The sequence below is a fragment of the Amphiura filiformis genome, chromosome 3, assembly GCF_039555335.1.
Source record: "Amphiura filiformis chromosome 3, Afil_fr2py, whole genome shotgun sequence".
Taxonomy (NCBI): Eukaryota; Metazoa; Echinodermata; class Ophiuroidea; order Amphilepidida; family Amphiuridae; genus Amphiura; species Amphiura filiformis.
Window position 1 is genome coordinate 78,623,061 of NC_092630.1, and position 21,459 is coordinate 78,644,519.

Sequence of the window (21,459 nt, forward strand, 5' to 3'; positions counted from 1 at the left end):
GAGTTAAGTTATTACCCATGACTTTCTCTCCTTGTCTCTGACTACTGGATATCTTGACTTCTCTATCACATTTCCGTACATGCAAATTAAATTTCACCAAAGATCTCAATACTTCTAAAATTCTTCTACCAATGTAAAATTAATGAAGATAGTTTGTGGAGTGCAAATTTCACTGTGCATGTGTTTAAATTAAGTTTGAAATGAAAAATGAAAATTTTCCCATACATATTTTGACAACAGACCATGCAATACATAGTGTAAATTGAATCTGTCATCACTGCTCAGCAGGTAGGCCTTGCCTAAGGAAAGGGCTACTTGGATGCTCTAAGATCTGATAGCCCCTCTTGTGGAACCATATCTTCCATGGTCTATGGTGGAACTACCAGTGCTGAACTATCGGCTACTATCCTACAGTTGGAAAATCATCATTCAGGTATCAGGTACAGCACAGAAGCCAGTGCTACTCTCACCTATAAAGACAGCAAGTTTGGCCGATTCCATTTAGGTGCAAGTTGGGACATGAATAAATATTACAAATATGCCCAAAAAAAACCGGTTTGAAAACAATTAACCAATTTCATAAAATTATTATAAGATCGTACATTATGGCTTGAAGTAATAATCCAAATTGAATCAAATGGCCCTTACGGTATCTCCTCCTCCCCCCCCTCCCCCACCCCCCGGGCGAGGGTTAGCGGTTTAACCTGCTTTTTAATGATACCTTGCCCTTGCTTTTGGAAATGTTGGTTTTGAAATTAATATGATGAATTTTGCCAAGATTTTAGATTTTTTATACAGATTTCTTAGTTCCATTTTAAGTTATATTTTGCTAGAACGGGTCACATTATAGGCCCCTATGCAAAATTTTCTGTTTGCTGGCTTTTAGCCATTTTGAGGTTTAAAATTTGGTATTCAAAAAACGGGCAAATTCAAAGGACAGGGCACCAATATTATGCCTAAACCTCGATTTACTGTGATTTTGACATGAAAATCGTGCTCATTTTAATGAATACCTGTATGAAATGATATTAAATGAAATGTGAAATGGTAACTGATTATGCATATCATAAGCTATTGAAAATCGGTAAAATAGTCAGATTTTACTCGTTACAACAGTTTCATTAAATTTTAAGCAGACCCTAAAATAATAGCTGGACAAACAATCATCTAACATTACTGGGTATTGATAGGCCTACTGCTTAAAGTCGGGGCAACGATTCCTGTGACATAGATGCTTGGAGGAGATGAACTCTGCATAATGTTCTTTTTGTACGGGAAGACCTGGAAGCGAAGGCAATGAACATCCTATGTGTCATAATGCTTTGACAACTTTTTACTGCCAGATGCCATTTACCGCTTTGGCTTCATTGTAGTACATCGGAAACTTTGTAGTCGCCCTCAAAACCATGTTCTTTTTCCATTCCAGAGACCGCCTCACCCTTTGAAGCCCCTTTTCCCATACCGTAAGTGGCGTAGCGTTATAGGGGCACAGGGGTGACGGCACGTGCCCCCATCGATCTGAAATTTAAAAAATCCCATAGGAAAACTAAAAAACCGCTTGCCCCCCCACCATCAGACCCGCCACTCCCAAAATTTTTTCAGAAAAAATAAAAATCGATATTTGTGAGCCAGGATGTGTGCTTGATTATTTTTACAACGGGTCAAATGTCACAAAAAACAACAACTTGCCCATATACAGTGAAGATCAATTTTTCTGATTTTTTTCCTTCATGGAATGTAATACTCTGACCAAAGTTGCCCCAAATGCGGGGTAACTTTGGTCATGCTATTTTTTAACCCCTAGGGCACCCTTACAAAATTATTAAAAAATCTTTTTCAACTTCAAAGTGTAGTGGGGAACCCTATGTCATAAAATCGAGTTAATTAGAAATAATTATAATTGGTTTTGTTTGGAAGCAGTGGTTTAAAAACTCCCAAAGTTACCCCATTTTACGGTAACTCTTCACTAGGCTTATAAACTGCCAATAAAATGAATACTTAGTTATGCATGTTATAAGTGTTCAAAGTTTACGGTGTTCAACCTACAAATTACCCAACTTCAGTGTAACCACTTGAACCAAGTTATGCGTGTGGTGTGAAGTTATGCTATCTACAATCTACTGAAGATAGCACTGTACACTGCAGCACTGTACAGGCAGGTAGCATAGCGCCACCTGTGTGAAGTATCTTCATAATTTATTGATTTTGATTGCTGGTTATCATGTTTATTGTCAAAAACCTCCTTTATTAAACGTTTTACACATTAAATTAAACATACGCCAGAAACAAAATACCAGTCAATCGAAAGATATAGAGACTTTCACCAATTACCAAGTTGGGCCTATAAAACAAGACATGAAAAATTAATGAATCATGAAAACAGGTTGTTGTAAATAGACTTCAACTTGTTTGTATACATTTCAAATTGCCAACAATCCCTGTACGTTCATGCAAAATTAGAATGAATAGAAGGCTAAATATGAACTAAAATGGGTAAAACTAGCATATTATTAATTACTTTAGGATTTTTGAATACTGTATCTTGTCTATTAGAAAATCAAGAAGCATACCCTCTGTCGGATATAAAGAAGAACCCATCGTATTGACACAGGAGGGTGAAAGTGCATAGGAACAATGCCGGAAACTACGTAACGCTATTGTTCGACCTAGGCTACATATTTTTTAACGCATGCGTGTTTGTCAATACAGCTTTAGTCTCCTCCACCTTCGCAACACGGTACGTGGAGTGTCTGGAATCACACTGACGGCGGAGGAGAATACTAGCTGGTCAGACAGTTTAATTTTATCAAGCATATAATACCTGAACAATCACCGTCATTTGATCGATTTACTACAGAATGTATATTTAGAATATAATTTTAATATTGTAAACCTGTTAACTTATATATTTGTGTACTAAAGTATAAATAAATAAATAAATCATGTCGAAGACAAAATGGCCGCTAATCCGCCTATTGTCTAGACCTAGGATACATATTTCGAATGAGGGCAGCAGACTAGGATGCCTATCCCTTTGTCTATTATTCCTGATTGACAGCTGCTTCAGTGATGTTGGCGAGCTGGAGGAGCTGATTTGACCAAGATGTTGCCCTAAATTACCGGTATCCTAGGGAATAAAACAGTATTTACTGCCATTTTGCTCAACTATTTCAGGTATGTTAACTGTGCAAAGTACTGGTTTGGTCTTAGATGTGTAAATTAATAAATAATTATGCTTTTATTTGGACCGATTTTTGATAGCCATCCATGATAGCTACATCATTTGTACATGTAATGACGTACAGTGTGTGTGTGTGTGTTAATGTGTCAGTGTACATCTCAGCCTAAACATTGTATATTATTGCACTCAGATATTTAGCACATTTTTAGGGTTATGCCAGAGATCAAACAATTGGGATATGACAGCTAATTAGAAAATATTCATAACCTTATTAATAAACGCGATGCGTGCGATCCAATTACATTAGTTTAAAATTTGTGAAAACGCGAACGCAAATCGAGGTCATTAATATCTCACAATTGACCCGAAAATGCGCAATTGTTCCAATGTCGCATATAATTGACTTCCGTTAATGCGCCGTATTAAAGCGTCCAACAAACCGGCGTGTGCTGGCTGCCGATTTGGATTATGCGCTACCATATTTGCACATGCAGATTCTAATACGCACTTTTGTTATTGGTCGCCTTGTTTTAGCCTGATCGATTTTGGGAAAGGGAAGATGTAAAAATTGTTTATTTTTACAAATTTTTGAGGAAAATTTTGTGTTATTTTTGTAAAGTTAAAAGATCAAAGCGACGGTTATGAATGAGGTTAATAACTTTGCATCGGTAATATGTCGGGCATTGTAAAAATGCCCGACATGCTTCACTCAATATTTATTGGTCTCGCTATATGAGTTTTATACAATATTGGACTCGACTGCATCTCGTCCAATATTTTAAAACGCAATAGCTCGACCAATAAATATTTGCTCAATCGATCCAATTTTATATCAAACTAATTTGGGTCGTAGCTGCACCTTCATGTATTGGTAGTATCGGTACGGTATCTAAGATCACATAGATTTCAAATTTAAAGGTTATTTGAGGTTATGTTTGTTTGTTTACTACTCGTTCAGTTGATTTAGCTGTTTAATTATTATAGTAGGGCTGCTACGAATACGCAATTGCGTTATTTGCGGCGTTATTTGCGGCGCAATTTGCGTATTTTGGCTCCAAATGCGTTTTTTTGACATTTTGATATTATAATTATAGCTTTCCGAATTTAAATTGCCCCATGGTGGAGGCATCCCAATCGACGCCTTGCATAGAAAACTGTGACGTTGCTGTGTGCATCAATAAAGTCAGTAAATGCCAGCATTATGTAAGTTAGGACTTTTAAGACGTGTACTGGTGTGAGTTTGCGCCCTGTACTGTCTCTGTTTACAATTCTTGTGGAATTATTGAGCTAAATTGAAATTCCTTGGGGAAAGAACTAACTGCTCAGTTGTCTTGGTTGCCCGTAGGAATACAGGGAGAACAAATCCAGGCTGTGATGGTTTATTGTGGTTTGAATAGGGTGTGAGCTGCAAGTCCCTGATTGTTGTTAATTTAATTTGCTGGTTTAAGTGTGTCTTGGGCTGCCAAAGTGTTCAGCAAATTCCTGAAGTTTGCTAAGGCTTGTGGGTTTATGTCTTGTTCATAGCGTACCGTACCGTATAAATCACTGTGCTTTTTATTTTAATTCATCAAAGTGTTTGTCAGTCATGCAATATATGCAAAGTGCAGTTCGGGTAGGTGATGCACCCAGCCTTTGTGTACGTCATTGTTTCATCAATCTACGATATTATGAGACCTGGGTTAGGCATTTTGAAAGTGCTCTATTTGTGACATGATCAAGGGGAATGAGTCACATGTCGACCCTGGTCGAAAATGAGTTTTACATTTGTTTCTAAAGAGGACATTTAGAGCTTTCAAAAACTGAAAACCCCATGTTGATACGACTTTTCTTTGCGAAGTTACGTCACTTGATCAATCGCTGAAAACAATATAAAACAAAAGAATTTGAACACTTTTTTTGCCAATATCTCAAAATCAATATTAGCGACATCCGACTCATTTCCCTTGATCGTGTCACATTTATGTTTTAAACATATTAATTGAGTAGGGCAGAGAACACTGATGAATATATGCCTTTTGTTTGAAGCTAATCGGACATACGATTTTCATAATACATACATTTTAAATTTATGTCTTTGTATTGTATTGTTTTTATCAATAATCAATACAGTTAATGAGCTAATATGACTTGAAAGTGCTCATTATGTAATTTTTGCCAATATTTTGCTAAAATCCAATGCATAAATGTTCATAACATTTTTGTTTAATAGAATATTGGTTTCAAACTTGGTCAAAGTGTTCCTAATGACTTCCAGATAATTTGTGCATAATTAATGAGCTAGCCACCCTAATTTGCATAATTAATTAGCATTTATGCAAATTAGCTTATTTATTATGCAAATATGCAAATTAGGGGCAGCTTCACTATATAATACATTAGAACATACTAGAAACACTTTGACCAAGTTTCAGGGCAAAATAAAAGTAGCCTACCGTGAACATTTATGCATTGATTTTTAGCAAAATATTGGCTTTTAGCTCATTAACTATATTGATTATTGATAAAAACAATAAGATACAAAGAAAATATAATTTGGTGTATTATGGAAACCGTATGTCTAATTTGCTTCAAACAAAAGGCATATTGAAGTGCATTTCCTAATTTCGAGAAAATGCATCAAATACCACCTATAATAGCATTAGCAACTATTTTAAACTGTTGCGATTTGGTAGTTCACAGCATCTTGCTGGTAGTGAGCTTTGGCAACAGTTGCATTGATCATTTCATAGCGAGTGTGTAGCACTAGCAGAATTCAAATATCGCGTATATACCTTTGTAGGTCCTGTGGTTCTTGAGTTATGTTGTAAAGAGGGCTGAACACTTTTATAAAACATACATAACTCATTAACAACAATAAGTAAGTTTTTAAAGTATGATTTGTTGAATGAACTTTTGCAAAACATCAAAGTGTTATTTTTCAATAATATATTGATTTAGATAATGAAAATCAATTTTTTTGGCTGCTTCGACCAACAATACCTCGTCTACCCCGAAACAACTTCATTCATTTCATTCGGCTGGGAAGCAAGCGATTACAGTTTCTCCATGTACTACGATTTGAAGCCAAAGCGGTTATGGCATCTGGCAGTAAAAAGTTGTTGAAGTCCCCCAACAGTTTCTGTACATAAGACAAATAGGATGTTCTTTGCTTTCCAGGTCTTCTTCTACCTTGCAATATGGTGTAGAGAGCATATCTTTGGCTTAGTTCATCTTCCTGCATCGTCAGATTTCACATCTCCAAATAATGTCTCTTATGGGATTCCGTCCTGATCTGCTGTGTTTTTACATTTCGGTAAAAGTTACCCACCTATAAATCATTATTAAAAACCAAAAAAATTGTGCAGATTTTGGGAAAAATTTGTGCCAGGTAATAAATGTAGGCTTGAATCTAAACATCTGCCAAGATTGGAAAAAGATTCCATGCTTTTATTCAGATTTTTCATGTATTTCTCAAACCGTCTGCTACTAGGTAAAATCACAAGTGCTTCTATTATGAAAATTGGGTGAAAAAAGTGTATTGCATTCGTGATCCGGTAGCTCGAAAATTCAATGGTCACCAATATATTCAATTTAGTTTGTTTACTTGCTTGTTTGTTTGTCAGTCAGGAAAACATCACTTTGAAAAATTGAGTCGCTTCATAAGGTAGGTAGAGCCATTTGAATAGAGGCCATTTTGTACACAAAGTATAGGGAAATTTATTACTATCGTGCACCCCTCAGGATCTAAAAACAACTTGAACTCAATCATGTTTTTAAAGTTTTAATGATATTGCACCAGAGTATTTGCATTTTGTGAATTTTTTTAGTACCAAAAATGTTGTTGCACTGCCTGGTCTAGTAATTCTCGCTATTCGCAATAAGAAGGCGCCATGCGGTTTGCGATGTAATCGTGATGTATCATGGGAAAATCGTGATGTATCATGGGAAAAGGTCGACATCCAAGTCCGCATAATCTGAATATTACCATGCTATTACATAGGAACACGTGACAATATTTTTAGTTTGTCAATATAACGGTATTACACGCAAATCGATAGAGAAAAATTAATTGTGCACATTTCAAATCACATTATTAAGGTGGCTGTGTACTCTCAGACATGCATGTAGTAAAAGTGCAATAACTTTGTAATTATTCACATAAAACATATAAAAGTATACATTTTATGAAGGCAAGACATCAATAAATCTTAATATAAATACAGATTTGGGGTAAAAACAACAATTTTGAAGAAAATCACAAAAAGTGAGTTTTTGGCAATATTTGTTAGGTACATCATAACAAAAAACATTCTTTCCAAAATATTTTATTTAGTTTTTAGCTCAATCTTGAGGCTCCATTCCAAAAGCGGTTTTTGATTTTTTTGATATTGGCCTTATTTTTTGAGATATTGACCATATAAGGCATCAAAATGAACTTTTTAAAATTCAAAACGCCTATTTGCACAAAATGATGCCCAAAATCGAAATAGACCAAAATATAAAAAATGAGAAAACCGTTTCTTGAGTCGATCATGCTTTTTACGATGATCATATTTGCTTACCTATAGATGCTGTATTTATTGAGTTATCGTGTACCTAAATCGTCATTTTACCGAGAAAATGAACATTGAAATAATGGCCGTTGAAGTTTAAAGTGGTCACATTTTGCACTTTCATCGAATCTCACAGGAGAATCGACAGTTTTCGTTTTTGTAACTTATATTACGTGAACATCGGGTAAATCCACAGCCCCTTGAGAAGTTTGAGCGAAATCCATTCATAACTTGACATATAAATCGGGGGAAAGAACTTGAAAAACCCCACATTTTATCAGCTAAAACGGAGCCATTTGACCACTAGGTTTTTGTGAAATCAGTGCTTCCGTGGTGTTTCCATAAGATGCGCCACGCATGCAGATAAGCGTCGCGTATCGTCGCGTATTTGTGCGTTAACAAATTGCGCGATACGCAACGCGATGAGTTGTTGCGCGGTGTACCTTGCTGGTACAACAAAGATTTTCTTTCCTTTTCAATTTCAAACACGAGTGGAATAGTGAAATAAAATCCTTAAAATATTGCAGTTGGAGTTTACAAATCTGGATTTTCATTCCTTGTATTTATAAAAAACATAACAAGGTACAAACATATCATAAAAACTCAATTTTGAGAAAGAAACAATGGCTAGAGTACACAGCCGCGTTAAGTATTATTGAGTATCGATTCGCGTGTAACACCTTTATTTTGACAAACTAAAAAAATATTGTCACGTGTTCCTATGTAATAGCATGGTAATATTAGTATTGCGCGACTTGGATGTCGACCTTTTCCCATGATACATCACGATTACATCGCAAAACGCTGGCGGCGCCCTTATTGCGAATAGCGAGAATTACTAGACCAGGCAGTGCAACAACATTTTTGGTACCAAAAGCTAAAGGTCCCAAAACTCATTCACAGTTTAGAAAGGCATTTAAAAGCTACTTATCTTGACTTGAATCTGTTTTATGCAGTTGTTTTACCAAGTGTGCAATCATATTTATGTAATTTATTGTAAATAATGTTTTATTCTAAAGGACCCAATGGAAATGACAAGCCCTTTTTAGGGCTTTCTTGGGCTATCTTTGCCATTGTGTGTTTTTTTTGTCTCGCCTGATAAGGCAGGAGACTATATAATCACTTTTCCTTATGTATGTGTGTATGTGTGTGTGGGGGGGGGGGGGGGGTATGTGGGGGGGTGTATGTGACAAATTTGGTTAAAGTTTTGGTTAAAGTTTGCCTTCCGCCTATTTTCTCGGAGACTATGAGTCGCACGTTCCTCAAACTTGGTGGGTGGGTGCATCTTGACCCGAGACAGAACCGGTTTGTATTGGTTAGTGCGTCAAGGTCACTGAGGTCATGTAGGGGTCATCTGAGGTCAAATTAGTAAAAACTGTCGTATGGGCATGAAACTTGGTTGGTACAGTCAACATTTAAAGCCAAATTTTTGGAAGGTCATTTCAAGGTCACCAGGGGTCATCTGAGGTCAAATTAGTAAAAACTGTTGTATGCGGGCATGAAACTTTCAGGGTGTGAAATCTCCGCTAAAAGCGGAAATCCGCTTTTTTCATTTTTCCGACCGATTTCAATTTCAGCTTTTTTAAAACATCAAAAATCAAAATAGTGTCTGTGCACTTCTGATAGCATTACGTGTTGCAATAAAACGACTGGAAATAAGATTAACGATGTTTGAAAGGTCATGAATCCGGGTCATTGAAACGCAGGTCATAACATCATCGCGATATTCTTTGATTCCTCGTTCATACTCATTGTGTTCTGGAACTGCGCCCATCGGATGATGTTAAAAATGGCGCCGTGGTCGCTGTGGGGAAATACGAAATTATGTGATTGTTTGTAAGTGATTTACAATCCAAACCATCCATCGGAAGTTTCACATTGGATTTCATAAAAAGCATATGGAATTAAGAGAAGATACATCATGGCTACCATAAAATGTAATTTTGTCAAGCGACACTCACATTTAGGCCATGAAATGGAAGCTTATAATCTTCAATTTTTTTGCTTTTGAAATACGCGCGGAATAGCATCGAATTTGTACCGTACTGTAGTTTGGTAGGTAAATTTTCCGATTTTTTTCGAAACCCACTGGTTGGTAAATTTTCCGTTTTTTTTTTAAAAGCCATTTCACACCCCTGAACTTTGTGGGTACAGTCAACATTTAAAGCCAAATTTTTGGAAGGTCATTTCAAGGTCACCAGGGGTCATCTGAGGTCAAATGAGTAAAAACTGTTGTAGGGGCATGAAACTTGGTGGGTACAGTCAACATTTAAAGCCCAATTTTTGGAAGGTCATTTCAAGGTCACCAGGGGTCATCTGAGGTCAAATTAAGTAAAAACTGTTGTATGGGCATGAAACTTGGTGGGTACAGTCAACATTTAAAGCCCAATTTTTGGAAGGTCATTTCGAGGTCACCAGGGGTCATCTGAGGTCAAATTAGTAAAAACTGTTGGTCGGGCATGAATCTTGGTGGGCATGAAACTTGATGGGTACGGTCACCATCAGCCAGATAATTGTGCCCAGCCGATAACCACCAAATTCATTTACCTCTACCAAAAGTAATCGCAAAAGCAGGTGGTCACGAAAGCAGGCGAGACTCATGGTTCGAGAACCGCCTTGTATAAATATGCTATGTAATGTATTTTGTGATATTTATATACTAATGTTCTGTTCTGAGGTATTGTTTTGCCAAATAAAACTAAACCAAAGTGCCTATTATGAGCTTATAGTTTGCCCATTTAATCATTTCATGGTTTACCTTTCTTCTTCCATCTCAGGGTTCCATACAAAAATGGCAGACTACAATTATCAGGACCTTGATGCAGAAAGATCTGGATTGGTTGGTGCTCCAAAAGGTGGTGGGAAGAATATTGAATGGGGAAAGTTTGGATTGAGTGAGGATACCAATGCAAACACAGCTAGTAGTGTAGGTGGACTGGGTGGAGTTGATGGCAATGCAGACAGTTATCAGCAGGGTGTGGGTGGAGAGAAGATTCAGGATCTCTTTGATGAACAACAACAGGTAAGACTTGTTTTGATTGGTTACAAAGAGGGCTATATAATGTATTGAGCCAATCAGAGATATGGTAAGATAGCTTAAAATTGCAAAGAAATCTAAAAGCTCTATTTTGATTGGTCCTTTAGATGATTAAATCATAATTAATCAATTAGGGGCTTTGTAAAAGAAATGCAGCTTATTTGTAACATGTTTTTGTGGCTTTGCTGTGACTTTTATGAGCTCTTCACTTGTGTGAGTGAATTTGTATGTGGGGACAGTGTGTAGTAGTGTACATGGATGGCACCAATCATGGCAGAGTCTTAGTTAGGATTTGACTAGTGCCAGTCGTTTTCTCCAAAACTGCCTGTAAAAATTTGACCATGACAACATAAACTAGATCAGTTTAAATAGCTATTGCTATAGCCTTGATTTTGTCTGATTTTGTTCTATCTTCAAGAACTTATTCAAGCATTGTTTATAGAATTTAGCATATGTCACAGGGATTAATTTTGCCTGTCACAGGAGTAAACTGCCCATCCAAAATGAAATGACATGTGGACGAGTGGCTAGCTAACACCCTGAATCACGGACGTCCATGTGAAAACACACCTCCAAACATGGGTGCACAGTGTACACACAGAACTGTGGGCAGTCTATGGTATCAAACTTATGCAATAGACTGTAGATTAGAAACACATTGAAATTGCATTTGATGATCAGGAGTAAATATTTTTACAAAGGGCTTGTTTTTCCTTCATTTTCATTTGTATTTCCATGACTTGAGAATTTGAGATGTTTTTCAATGTTTAGGACTTCTTTCTTTCATAATTTCTAAAAGTGCATATTTTTCCATTACCAAAATGAAAAGGATTTTAAATTTGTAATCATCTCCAAATGGGCATGTTACAAATTGTGTGATGCTACGTTGTACTTCAACCAGGGACCTCACAGGAACCAGGGACTATCACTGTGTTATAAATATATATGCATTGGGCTGCAAATAATGTAAATAAATATTGAGAGTATGTCCCGTATCAGTGATCAAAAATATGTCCCTGGTTGATAGGCCAAATGTCATAAAAATTGTGTACATTGTATTAAATGCCCCCCCCATGTGCAAATTAAGTGGTCATTCACTGCAGGTTATCCGTCGGACGCCCATACTTTATAAAACTTGTTTTATATTTTCGCTTTTAGAGTGTTACTTGACCTATAGCTAATTCCTAGGATCATTCATGGTTGATTTTAAAAACAATGGGTTTTTAATATTTTAACTTCAAAAAATTAAAATTCTAAATATATACGGATGACCAAAGATTTCATGACCTGGTCATCCACTTGATGACCTGATTTTTTCTCTTAATTTGCATACTGGTCCCCCCTGTTTAACCTCAGCATGTGCAGTCTGTGTTGGTTCTTGAGTAATTGAGCGAACTTGAAATTTCCCAAGGCAAGCATTAACTGCTTAAATTATCTTAGCTACCTGTACAAGATTTTGAGAAGCTGATCCTGGCATATTGTGGTATGTATAAGGTGTGTGCTTCCTAGCAATTCCCTGATTGTTGCCAACATTTAAACTGGTTTTTATTCATCAGTAAATTCCTATGAAGTGTGCTGAGGCTTGAGGGTTTATGCCTGTGTGAAGCATGCTGCAAATCATTGCACTTTCCTCCCCTTTTTAATTGCCAGTTTCCATACAATACATTCACACATATAAACCGATCATCTAAAACAAATGTATGCATGTAAGTAACAATGCAGCTGGACAAAATCAAGAGGGATGATAGAAATGTTGTACAAATTTTATGACCATAAAATTTTATGTACCTGGTAATAAAATAATATCTGCAAACATTTACTGTTTCTGAATTCAATATCCTAATAATTGTATTGAAATAATGATGTTACATAATTTGAATAGTCAAGGCAGGATGTAAATGATGAATAACAAAGACACAAATCCATCCCACACACAATAAAAATATTAAAGTCTAATCGCAGAACTTATTCCTTTTATAAGTTTTTGATTATTTTTTCATAAAAATGATCGATTGTGAGTATTTTTAGAAGCAATTCATGGATGGCGATAAAATATAGACTAAGGCATTTTAATTGTATACATGTGTACATGAACAAATACATACAAAAAATCAATTACAGTGAAAGTAAAATTGCATCTTTCAAATTACATTGCCTAGTTTATGAAACAAATTGATCATTGCTCTACATATTTCATATATTCCAACTGAGCAAGTTGAAAAATGAGGACCGCAGTTCTCGAAATTGAGGATAGAGCAAAGGGAGGGGGGCATACAACATGTAGTACAAAGCTGTGGGTATAAGGATACATGTTCCAAAATTTCCCAGAATGGGGTAAATTTACTATAGTGTATTAATTTTGAACAGAAATGCTGTCATAAAAAAATTAATCATTTTATTTGGGGTTTCTTATTGGTATACCGTATATTTGGTATATTTTTAGATTTATTTAATATTTTTCAAAATCCCAGTCCAACATCCATACCCAAACCAAAATCAAAAACCACAGGGAATAGAAGCAAGAAAACAAAGGAAACAAAACAATAAAAGACAAATAAATGAACTGAATTAGAATGTTAGGTACCGCGTATAGTCTGTGTGCGTGTTTGAACTGTTTCAAAGATGTTCAATGAGATAATGAGAATGCCTTTACAACCATATGGTACTGTACATAGATCTAGACAAGTGTGCGTGTTTAGTAGTGGGTACTGTACAGGGAGAGGTTTGCATGGCTTTATTTCAACAAGACAAATCCCAGTGTAAGCAGTCAGCTATTCGTTGTGATCAGCTATGAATATATGTGATATGATCAAACATAACGAGATGGATGTTGGCATTTGTTTTGAGGGTATAGACGTGGGTGTGGAGAAAACTAAGGATTCAATTTGTTAATGTTGTTAGGAAATATGCAGGTATTGAATTAACACTTGTTTGTCCCTCTTGCCCTGAGGTATGAAAACAAAAGCTTCAACAAATTTGTGAGTCCAGTTTAAAGAAACATAAAAGTATCAAAAGTGTTTATAAATGATAATAAAAACATTAACTTCTAAATAGAATTATAAAATGTGCTTTTATTTAAACTCAGTACAGAGAAGATAAAGAATAAACTGTGGCCTATACATGAATGTTGTTGGTGTTTTGTATAAATTCAGATAGATTAAAATGAGAGAATAATATAATTGTTTATTACTGGATAAGTATAAAACATTTTAAATAATAAAAAAACCCTTTCACAATGAATAATGCCCATAAATTTCGCAATGAATAATGCCCATAATGCCATATAATAATAATAATTCCCATAAATTTCAGAGGATAACATTTTAAAAGATAAGACAAAAGATAAGGAAAATGTTGATGCTATGACTGAAACATTCACTGCTTTCACCAAAAGTTGCAGAATGAGAAAGGTGCATACACTTTTCAATTAGCTGTTCAGTATATCACAACAAATCCTTTCATAAATGACAGGCGAGATGAAAAATAAAATAATTTATGGCTTAATTCTGTCAGCAGCTTTCAAGCAATAAATATTAACGAGAGTAATAAACCTACAAAGATACGACCACTAAAATTACACACTCTACCAATTTTATGACAAAATGAGACTTTGACATGATACCACATTTTGTCAATGAATGGTATAAAGATATTTTCACTGGTGAGCAGCTGGATGGTACAGGGATTGCACATGTGGGCGTGTGTACAGTTGGTATCTAGCATAGTGAAGATGTGCATTTACCTCTGTTAGCCAGCCATGCATCCTCCCACTCACCTGTTTGCCTGTATACATCTGATGCATGCATGCACGCATGGATAGGTCATTCCTATCGGCTGTTTGTGTTTCACTTACAGGTTTCATTGCCACTATAAATAGAGCTTTTGTTTCACCTGATGAAAATGTTATGAAAACTACAAAATGTTATGCACTTTTGAGTGATTTCAAAGATCTGTGATTTTTAAAGCAAGATAGCCTCTAATATGTAAATGGACTGTTTTTCAAGAAAATCTGTTAGGTCATTCAAACATCATAAAGTGTATACATGTACTCCAGGAACATTTTTTAATTGGCAAATTGGTAAATTTTTACAATGTAATTCATGTATTCACTTATCACATCACAGCTGCTTCACACCCTACTTCATTTACTATTAAGTGTGTACAGGCAATTGTGTTCTAATTTGCTAATTGCAGGAGATTAAGTAGGAGAGTGTTCTAATCAGGATCAATTAAAATGGTTAAATGCATATCAGTGAACTGAAGCTAACAGTGAATATTGAAATCCAACATGGGACTCATCTGCAAAATGGAAAAAACATGATAATGGTTGATTTTGATCTTGTGTACCCGGTACTAGGTTTTTGAAAATTAAAATCATGGATTGCAATGGAGCATTTGGTAGTGTAAATCTGCAATTGTATCTTGAGGCTACACTTCACTATATGTCAGGGTGTATGCCACATAGGTGTAGGTGGCATTAATGAAAATTCAGATCCAAGCTGGTATGGCAAGCCAGCAATAATGAGATTGCCTAGCCAGATTGTGATGCTTGCAGTGTAAGGCTACTCATTTATCAGATGCACTCTTCCAAAGTATTGCACTTGGGTTATTTTTATCACCATGCTGGAATTACGACTGTCAATATCATCACAAAATATGTGCACTTAAGCCAGAGTTGGTGATTTGCCCGAGTCTGTAAAACCAGACGGTGGAGGAGGATATAATTTCTTGTATATAATAGAAACAACTCACCAAATACCTCCAAAAAACCCACCAATGTCCATTATTAGCTCAGCCTTTACACAAGTTACTAAAAAGCAATGTTTGGATGAAAATGATAGTACGTGAGAGAATGTGAACGCTGACATTCATATTTTACAATTTTCCAAAATCAACCAAGTCAAGGTTTTTATTCATTGTTGAACTTATCATCTTCAGTAGACGATATGAGTGTTTTATCAATGACATCCTCTCACAGTATTTCCCTGTCAGGCAACAATAATCATGTTGGTGTTGTTCAGCACTTGGCAAACGGAACTGGATGAGGGTTCTTTAAAGAAAAAGGCATGCTTTGAAAGTCTCTTTCTTTCCTGTCCGGGGGTAAAATCTTAAGTTCTCACAGAATGCACTCATTTGGCCTCAAATGAGGCACTACCTTTGAGCCTTGTACATGTACATGTGAATGATTTGAGCCTGCCATGTGTGACTGTTAACGTTGAACATACCTTCTATTAGTTTAATGCTGTGTATTTTTGTTTTAAATTATCATTCACTTTTCATCTTGAATTGAAATGTAGTTATGTAGTTCACAAACATCTACCTGGAAATTGGAAAGAAAAATAATCTAACATGTATTTTATTTAGCTATGTTAGTATTTACCATCCCCTATAAAAAAAAAAAATAAACCTATACATTATATATCTACTCTACATGTTTACAATCACTTAACAGTTGAGTTATTGCACATCTAGCAAGTGTTTCCAATGTTGAGTCCACACCAATAGAAGGCCATCCCTAAACTAGACAATCTGTAACCTTCTTTATCTATTCATTTCGATCATCTGTCCTTCTTCACTGTCATTTTATAGTCATCATTTCTGGCAGCACTGTAGCTGACTTTGTATTTCATTTCAGTTTGATCTATTTGCTGATTGAATTTGGCTACCTGGAGACTGAGTATTATTAATTGTATATTTTGTCTCAAGAGAAAAATTTGAGTATAGGAATAATATTTGATACTTTACAGTGCCAAGATATTCATTTGGTAGTTTTATATTAAGAGCACAGTTTATTGTTAATTTATGCAACACCTGTATTTAGAATATGAATAATTGGCACAATTCTGATCATTGTGAAATATAAATGATTCTGTTTCTAAAAATAAAGGCAGATTTTGGGAAATGTAAACATTATTGTGATATCTAGAACATTATCTTCATCAATAGCAATTAGCAACAGTGTAATTATATCAGTCTGGTGATGATGGTGGATTATACATGTGAAAACTGTATTCTTTTGTCTGTACATTTATTTACATTAGTAGCCTACATAGTATAAATTTGTTCATGGTTGAGGCATTTGAACTTTTAAAATGACTAAATCAGCTGCACTGTGTAAGAAGCATTCACAATTATGACAAGTTTAGAAGTAATGGCATAATATTGATGTAATAAACCCAATTTTAATGTCTCATAAAATACACATTCTATATGGATGTTTAAGATCACCAGCTGGAATTATTTATGTTATAGTTACATTTATTTCAGTATGCATATATCGGTGTGTTGTGCGAATTCACAAGATGTATAATAATTATCCCGTAAAATTATCCAGGGGATGATAAGGCAATAGAAACAAATTAGTTTGATCTTTTGATCTACCACCGATGCTTGGTCGATCCTTATTATGTATGACATCAATTTATTGACTATTGTTAATTCAAAATAGTAATTTGTGCCTGATTAATTAGTTGATAGTTCATTTTATAACAAGCATTGATTCAAAGTAGCATCAACGGTCGATCCAAAGATCAAACAAATTTGTTTCTGGTGCCTTTAAATTGTACAGTATGAAGTGACTTTAGTTTTACATTATTTTGGCAATCATTCACATTATTAGTCATTAAGGGTCTGGTATTGTGATTTTACAACTAAAGGAAGGAAGTAGGAAATACATTTGATTTATGAAAGGCAAAAGCCTTTTACAAATGCCTAATCTAGTCAGTATCGTCCTCACCCAAGCAGGTTGATTTTCAGTTTTCCCTCGTAACACAGAAAATATATTTCCATCATCTAAAGTCTACATTTTGTACACTATATTGTGCCCCATGGTATAATCATGGTCTTTATCTACATAACAATCACCCAGCCAGTTAGTTATCTATCAATTCACAAACAAGCTATTGCCGCAACTCGCGCCACATTATCTATATTACTAGCCAACGCTAATGTTAACGATGCAGCATGTATAGCGTTGCCAGGTAGGGACAATCAGTCTGTTGTGTGAGGGTAATAAAATAAGGATGGAATCGGTGTGGGTAGGTCAGTGAACTCAATATAAACACTGACTTGTGCATTCTTTGTATCATAATTTATGTATGTTGGTCACAAATGAGGCATCCTCACTAAATATAAGTAATTTCAGCATGGGATTGTGATAGGTTAAGTGCCAATTCAGAAACTAATAATTGGAAATAATGATACACATGGTGTGATGCAAATAGCATACCGGTTTACAACAGACATTTTGAAATAAGCTTTCTGAAGTATATGCTTCAAATTTTCGGGAATTAATCTTCAAGTCTTTTGCATTCATATGACTTCTTGCATTCATATAACATTTTTGTAATAGAACAGAAACATTTCTATATAAAAAGAAATAAAATTATGTTTAAGCGACAAACCCCCCAACTCTGTTCTACGGGTAGACGACATTGCCAAGTAGTGGTCGATTGGTCTAGATTAAAATTTTAAAAAAAAATATGGAAAAGGCTAATTGACTATAAAATATAAAAGATGCTTGAAAAATCCGAAAAAAAATACACTTCCACCAAAAATGGTTGTTTTCAATTTCATACAGCTGGAAAAAATTCCCCTCCAAAACAACATCTGTGTGGTCTGGTCCGTAAAACGGTGTTTTTTGTTTCCTGTAGCAAATCAGTAGTGTTCATTAATTTATTTAGTGAAAAATGATCCCTGTAGAAATTAAAATGTTCTTTTCCAATGTCTGTTCTAGATAGCGAAAATGCAATATACTGAGGAAAGCACATGCTGTCTTCTAAAGATGGCATAAATGCTGTCTATTGAAGATTGCCCAAATGCTGTCTACTAAAGATAGCACAAATATTGGCTACTAAAGATAGCCCAAATGCTGTCTACTAAAGATTGCAAAAATGCAGTCTACTGAAGAAAGCACAATAATGTCTAATAAAGATAGCACAAATGATGTACCCATACTAAAGAAATACAAATGCTGTCTACTAAAAGCACAAATGCTGTCTACTGAAGATAGCAAAAATGCAGTCTACTGAAGATAGCAAAAATGCTGTCTACTAAAGATAGCACAAATGCTTTCTACTAAAGATCGCAAAAATGTTGCCTACTAAAGATCATACAAATGCTGTCTACTAAAGATAGCACAAATGCTGTCTACTAAAGATAGCACAAATGATGGCCACTGAAGATAGCCTAATTGATTTTAGTGCAGATAGTTTCCGATTATAGCCCACATGTTGTCTGCTAAAGGTAGTACAAATGATGTCTGCTGAAGATAGCGAAAGTACCGTATAATTTTGTAGATAGCATGAATATTGACAAATGAAGATATAGTACAAATGCTATCTACTGAAGATAGCATAGGTGTTGTCAGCTAAAGGTAGTTCAAATAAATATAATAATAGCAAAATAAGTGTTCTGAAGATAACTTAACTGAAAATAGCACAAATTTTATCTTCTCAAGATAGCATAAATACTATCTACAGATGATGGCAAATTTGCTGTGTAAATAAATAATGAAGATATTATATGCACATCATTTTGAAAAATAATACAAGTATGTGAATTCTCTAATCTACATGCATATAAATACACACCCTGTATCATTTCAAGCAAATCTGCACAACAACCTTAACTAGGACACTGGATACTGTTGATGGATTAACATGATGATATCATGTGAAAGGCAGGTGAAACATGAGGTTCAGTACAGTGTTGGGTAGAATGACAAAACTTTCAGGGATCCCATGATGATACATTTGAAATTGAACTGTCAATTATCAATTTAAGTTGTCAATTAATTTAGTTTTATCAGTAAACCTTGCAGCTGAAGTATGGCTTATTCACTACCTCTTGACTGTTGGCAAATCTATTGAAAATACATAAATCCATATTCCATTTTGAATAACAATATGTATTTGTATGTCATCATTGAACCCACAAAAACACCCACATTGTTGTTTTAGAGTAACATTATTCTGATGATACTCATGTGATGCAACATTCAGTTTTAAACACATTCAGAAATATTGTATCATACATAATTTATAACTCACAAATTTGATGTACATGTACATTTGTATATCTTATATATCCATGTATGCCCCAATGAGTTGATATAGTGAAAAAAGAAAAAAATACTTGTACATGTGAACTTGACTATTATTCATGCACACTAGAAAGCAATCTGGAAATGCCTGTAAACGATATATATGGCAATGAATCTGAGTGAGTGAGTGCGAGGTCATGATATGTATTCATTACACATACTTGGATATAGCCATAAGGCTCACTACTACTCTACATAATGGTGCAAGAGAGATACTTATACTGCATTAATTACTCCATAAAAAGAAGCAATTTCAGGTCAACCTCATCCCCTGGTTTGTCCTACCCTGGTTAATGTGTCATACAGGATACATAAAATCTTGCTTCATGGTTCGTTGTCCTCCAAAATAGGCCTATAAAGGAGTGTTCACTGGAGGTGGCGGAGGATGCACTATTACGCGTACATGTAAACATAAGATAAGACTTGTTTTTAAAACATCAAATGACTTATTAGTATCAGTAATATTTCTCACATTGGGGCCTGTGGGAACTTCTAGATCGGATTGCAATTTACAAGGCTGTATTATTACATATATGAAGAAATAAAGAATTTGGATTTTGTGCAACCTTTGTTATTGTTACTGTAGTATTCATGTAAAGACATATTGTGACCATGCCCATAAACACTCTAACAATATTTAATAAAAAACAAAAAAAACAAAAAAAACCCCCAAAAAACCAACAGAAAAACAAACAAGCAAACACAAATAAGGGAATGATCCATTTTCATGGATTTACCATGGTCACAGATCTATGATATCAGTGCGTAATACATTTGTATTTAAATTAATTTGATTTGATTTATTGATAATCCAGGCAAACATACATACAAAAGCAGAAAAAAGGAGCCAAAAAAAAATACAATTAATCAACGGGGTCCCTGGCGGATTCCCTAATAGCAAACTAAATCACTTTTAAGTGGGTCTCCGGTAACCCCGTTGACGAAAAAGAAAAATATTTTATATAAAAAAAAAACAATTACAAAACCCACAGTAGATTTGATGTCATCAGTAGAATTTTATGCTATCTTCAGTAGGCACTAGCCTAGACAACACTTGTGTTACCTTCAGTAGACATGGATAATTTGTATCTTTAGTAGAGAGTATTTGTGGTATCTTCAGTAGACAGCAGTGTTTGAAATTTAAAGCATATTTTATCCCTTTGCCTACTTGTCCAAAAATCACTAGGGACAATGCACTTGTCCAATGGGCAACCATTGTATTTTACCTCCAAAATCACAATTTATAAGTAAGACTTGACAGAGAGTTTTGACTTGTCATGTTTAAATGTAACCTGTATCATCTTGAAAGATATACCGACCACCACTGGCACATCTTATTCTGTGATGTCCACTTGTTTAGTATGTTCAATCAGTTCTGAATATTTTTAATTAACCATTTCACTGGTTTACTAATTTTGAAGCTAGCACATGTTATCTTATTTGTAATTTGGGAATTTCTAGATTAAAAAACAATTGAACTAATTTGATTTTTATTTCACCCAAAAATATGACACATTTTTTGGACAACTGAAATGTTTTAAAGACAAGCAGAATCTTTTCCTTATTTTGGACACTGGTGGACAGCGTGTACACTATCACCAGTAGA

The 21,459-nt window shown here is 35.0% G+C and overlaps 1 protein-coding gene across 3 annotated transcripts in view; it reads left to right on the plus strand.

The window, feature by feature from the left end:
* The first annotated feature begins 3,056 nt into the window (after positions 1-3,056).
* The window catches only part of LOC140149206 (solute carrier family 12 member 8-like), a 64,143-nt gene continuing 45,740 nt past the window's right edge, over positions 3,057-21,459 (plus strand). For all 3 annotated transcript variants that reach the window (XM_072171422.1, XM_072171421.1, XM_072171423.1), the window contains exons 1-2: positions 3,057-3,174; positions 10,491-10,735. In XM_072171422.1, the coding sequence (XP_072027523.1) occupies positions 10,505-10,735 (231 nt within the window). In that variant the 5' untranslated portion in view covers positions 3,057-3,174; positions 10,491-10,504. The remainder of the gene's footprint in view (positions 3,175-10,490; positions 10,736-21,459) is intronic.